The sequence below is a fragment of the Cajanus cajan genome, chromosome 9, assembly GCF_000230855.2.
Source record: "Cajanus cajan strain Asha chromosome 9, NIPB_CcT2T_4, whole genome shotgun sequence".
Classification (NCBI taxonomy): domain Eukaryota; kingdom Viridiplantae; phylum Streptophyta; class Magnoliopsida; order Fabales; family Fabaceae; genus Cajanus; species Cajanus cajan.
The window spans coordinates 20164393-20169228 of NC_138525.1; the positions used below are offsets into that span (position 1 = coordinate 20164393).

At 35.2% G+C, this 4836-nt stretch overlaps 1 protein-coding gene across 2 annotated transcripts; it reads right to left on the minus strand.

Annotated features, from left to right (window-relative positions):
• Window positions 1-228: 228 nt before the first annotated feature.
• Window positions 229-4131, minus strand: LOC109816685 (receptor-like protein EIX2). Of its 2 annotated transcripts, none has more exons than XM_020381765.3 (2): window positions 1343-4131; window positions 229-446 (listed from the first exon to the last, which is right to left on the minus strand). In XM_020381765.3, exon 1 carries the CDS (start codon window positions 3930-3932, stop codon window positions 1344-1346), a length of 2589 nt encoding a protein of 862 aa, XP_020237354.1. In that variant the 5' UTR covers window positions 3933-4131; the 3' UTR covers window positions 229-446; window position 1343. The 2 variants fall into 2 exon arrangements, with proteins under 2 accessions (XP_020237354.1, XP_020237353.1); XM_020381764.3 differs by having other exon boundaries at window positions 229-433; window positions 1343-4130.
• Between the last annotated feature and the right edge of the window lie 705 nt (window positions 4132-4836).

A 4836-nucleotide genomic window follows, 5' to 3' on the forward strand; every position in this document is an offset into this window, starting at 1 on the left:
ACACTTTTTATTGGAAAAGCATAAATTAAAAGAAAAATTCAAACATAGTCTTTAAGCTAGTAGGGCCTGTAATTGGACTTGCCTGTCCACTGGGTTGTTATCACTACCTCTCTCATTAGCTGTCCAGAAATTTAATAGGAGTTTGACATCGAAAAGTATTTTGTTTTTAAATAAGTACTAATACTTTCACTTGATTATACTTTACGTCAATATACTTCACTTGATAAATATCAGAAAACGGAAGTCATTAAATTTATGTAAACAAGGATCCAACAAAAAGTACCTGGGGCCTATTTGTAGGCCTTTCCTTAAGAAGTTCAAAATCTAGTGATATTTTATTTAATTACATTGTCAATTCAATACTTAATACCACAGCTACATGGTACATATAGGTGAGAGCTGTTTCCTTTCCACTTCTTTTCCTTTAGCTTTCCTGCAAATTCATGCTGTAATCTTACTCAAAAATCGCAGAAGTCTAGGCATGCAAATTAGTCAAACGAGATATAAAGCAAGGAAAAAGTAGATAAGATGCGGGAAGGACAGTGTTTTGGAATTTTCGTAGTGATTGCTATAAAGAATCTGTTTAAATATAAGTTAAAAGTATTTTTAAAACTTATTCAAAAATAATTTTTAGTTAAACAGTTCTTAAAAGTGTTTCCAAGTTCTTATTTAAACAAGTTCTAAATCAAATAATGTATGCATCTATTTTTAGGGAATTAATATTTCATTTTATATACAAGTAAAATGTTCTCTCACAAACATCTAATAAGAATTTATATTTTTTTTAACCACATTATTGATATTTATCGATTTTGTTGATAAGTAATTTCTGTTCAAGAAGTTTATTGTCCACTTTTATTATATTACCATATTATAATTATGAAAAGTGTACATAAATTAAATTAATGGAGAAAGCTCATTCATAAAGCTGTCTAATTTTAACCTGTTTAATACCTTGTATAAGCTGCAGAGAGTCAAAGAATAAAAACATGCATCAAATCTATGGTTTTCAGGAAATTGTGACATAAATTAAGACATGGCATAATTTTGTGCAAAAAATCATCTAAACCAATTGGTTGTTTTTAGCAAGAAAATGTTTGAACTGTATCTTCAAAGCCATACTTGAAGAGTCCAAATAAATATATATCAGTAAAGACTAAAATGCAAACTGAATATGGTTCGTAGAACAAAGACTTCATCTCTCCACATTAAAATAGATATTCATGTGTACTATGGTTATGACACAAGAATAGAAGCTGTACTATGGTTATGGCACAAGAATAGAAGCTGTAAATATCCTGATGAAGTTATGAACTAAGAGCAGATATCAAATTTCACTTACCTCAGTTAGAGCTTGCCCGTGTGCCACTAAACCTGTTGATCACCACAACTACAAACACATGAAGTTGGTCTGCAACATGATTAAGGAACCGAATATAAGCATGTCTCCATGTCCTGTTGAGGAATATAGAACCACAAAGCCCCCAAAATCCCACTGCAAAACCGACACCCATTCCAAGGTAAAGTGACTCAGTTTCAAAGCCATCATCGTTGCTTCCACCATGTTGATTTGTCACATCAACACTAACACTTTCTTTAGTGCAGTTAAAAGGTAGAGGAGCTCCACAAAGTCCAGGATTCCCAGCAAAGTTTGCAGCATTGAAACTCTGAAGCTGAGTTCCAACTGGGATCTGTCCAGTGAAATCATTGTATGACAGATTCAAGAAGCTCAAGAAAGACAAAGAGGAAATGGAAACAGGAATTTCCCCATGAAGTTTGTTGCTTGATAGATCAAGAGATTCCAAATTCTTCATGCTCCCAATGTCCCTTGATATCTCTCCTGTGAAATGATTTCTTGACAAGTTCAAGGACTGTAATTGAACAAGATTGAAAACTTGTGGAGGGATTTCCCCTGACAAGTTGTTAAATGAAAGGTCAAGTGTTCTCAGCAATCCATAGTCTTCGTACTCTAACTCTAGGCCTTTGTTGTACAAATTGAACTCAAATGGGTAGTGACTTGTTCGTTGTGCTCCACCCATGCTTGGAATGTCACTGATGCATGGAGGAATAGAACCTGAAAGTTTGTTGTGGTAAAGATCCAACTGAATCAGTGAAGAGAGATTGCATATCTTGGGTGGAATGTTGCCTTCAAATTGGTTAGAACCCAATAGCATCACTTCCATACTATGTGGCATCTTTGTTGGTACAGTTCCAGAAAAATTGTTGTCTTTGATATTGATGAATTCCAAGTTTGTTATGTTTGATAGGTCCAATGAAAAATTGCCAGCCAAGCTGTTGTTATGCAAATCCAGTGCTATGAGATCAACAAATGAGCCCATTGATGGAGGGACTTCACCTGTTAGCATGTTGCTCTCCATGAAAAGGAAAGACAGACCTTTCCAATACTCCCAACAATCAGGAACTCCTCCAGTTAAAAGATTGGATGATATGTCCAAATAGTCCAAACTATTTTCCCTACCCAAATTATGGCAGAACAAAGGGGAAATGGGTCCATAGAAAGAATTGTGAGACAAGTCCAAATAGACAACATTCGTTGTTATATGTGGGAGCTCTCCTGTGAAATTATTATTGTCCATAAACATGAGCTCAGTGTTTAGTGTGATGTTTGTTAAGTCTGCCGAGATTCTGTTCTTGGACAGGTTGAGCTGTGTAATATTAGATACTAACCTCCAAAACATGTCACTGTTTATGGATGAGATATTTGAGTTGGGAACCTCTAGATACACTAGTGAGTTTTGTGTGTATATCCATTCTGGAAATTTAGGACCTAGATTTGCATTTTTCAAACTTATGCCCTTCAACTGGAAAGGTGGCATCCAGTCAGAAGCCAAGTCAAATGAAAAAGGAGCACTCAACACCAGTGCTTCTAAATTAGAGAGATTGGAGAAATGGTTTTCGTGTAGAACTCCTGACAAGGAGTCACCTCCAATGGTCAAACTTCTTAAATTAAAGAGCTTTCCAAAGCTGGTTGGAAGATTACCACTCAATGAATTGGAGCTGATTTCCAATTCAATCAAAGATGAGAGGTTTCCTATTGATGAAGGGATTGAACCATGAAACATGTTATCAACTAAACCAAGATATTGCAAATGTTCATGTTGACCTATCCATTCAGGGATGGATCCATCGAGTTCATTGTTATTCAGCCTTAAAGATTTAAGGTTTCTAAGGCTCAACAAGCTCTTAGGCAATGGACCATGTATAAAATTGAAGCTAAGATCAATATGAGAGACACTGGTGAGGTTGAACAGCCAAGAAGGCAATTCTGAGAGAAAATGGTTTCCAGAGAGGTCAAGAGTTAAGAGTGAAGAAAAATTGACACACTTCATGGGTGGGATGATATTGATATTGGTAAGATGAGAACTTGCCAACCTTAGCTCTAACAGTGATGGATGCAATGCCATGGAGTGAAGCCAGTTGGTTTGGTTTTGAAGATTGATTTGGCTAAGGTTGAGATATTTCAAGGAGGAAAGTTGAGAAAGCCAAAGGAGATTATCCACATGAAGATCATCATTAAAGGATAAGTCAAGAAAGTGAAGATAGGAGAAGGTAGCATGTGTGTCATAAGGTGCAGTTAAAGTTGTAAAGCCATTCAAGCTCAAGTCCAAGTAGCTCAAGAATTGAATTTGAAACAAAGACAAGTCGATATCACCTTCCAAGTATTGCTGCTTTAGGTCAAGTCTTGTGACTCTGCCTGTGGTGTTGTCACAGTGGACACCCTTCCATGCACAGCAATCTTGATCAGTGGACCAAGAGGGGAGCTTGTTGGAATGGTTCACAACACCACGTTTGAATATCTGCAGTGAGGATCGATCCTTTTCGTTGCAACGAGGCTGCAAATTGGTGCCAGTACTGTGGAACGTGGGTGCACATAGCAATAGCAGAAGGAGTATTGAAATTTGTGAGACCATGGCTCGGAAAATGATAAATGTGGGTGGTTGCTAGCTTCTCTCATCGATCACTTCATATATATGATATCTCATATCAATCATGATCTAATTATGCGCATTAACAACAGGAAACGGGAAACATTCAACGAAGATCAGTCTGCGTTGATTCTTCTACACAACAAATCGTCCTTTTCTGTTATTATTCCTCTATCCTTTTAAATTTTACTACCAACGTAAATTATTGCTCCTCTCTATATATATTGACTCACATTTCAGGACTATAGTGTTAAATCAGTAAAATGACATTTTTAATAATATTTTATAGAATGTAAATTTAATAAATTTAATTGTAGTTGATGGTATTATATTCATAACCCTATATATCAAATTTTAAATAATTTGGACTCTTCTAGATATATCATCTAACAATAGATATTTACATGTATTTTTAATATTATTTAATATGTTAAAATAAATTGTGAAAAAAATACAGACACTAAAACGGATGTTGAATAGTGTCAATAAAAAATTTGCACTTTTTCAAGTAGTAAAATGGTAACATTAAAGGTAAAGAGTGTTGAAGAAGAGACAGATGAAACGTAGGATATTTTTATATAAGTTCGTCTTCACCACCGAGACTATGTCTAATTCTCAATCCAACAAGATTGAATTTCACCATCTTAAACAAGATACAAGTGTTTTTTTCAACAAGTCACTTATGGCTCAAACATAAGTGTTTTTTGAATTACCTCTCCTGATAATCTACCTAAGTATTCTTTTACATAAAGTCTCTTCAGGCTTCAATACCAAGTATTCTTTTACAGTCAAGTCTCTCCAAGCTCAAACAAGTATTCTTTTTCAGACAAGTCTTTTTAAGCTCAACCCTGTAACAACAGTTATATCTGGGTACAATTTTTCCAGATGT

What these genes read in the sequence shown, in the direction of transcription:
- LOC109816685 (XM_020381765.3), bottom strand. Translation starts at nt 3,932, where the DNA reads ATGGTCTCACAAATTTCAATACTCCTTCTGCTATTGCTATGTGCACCC.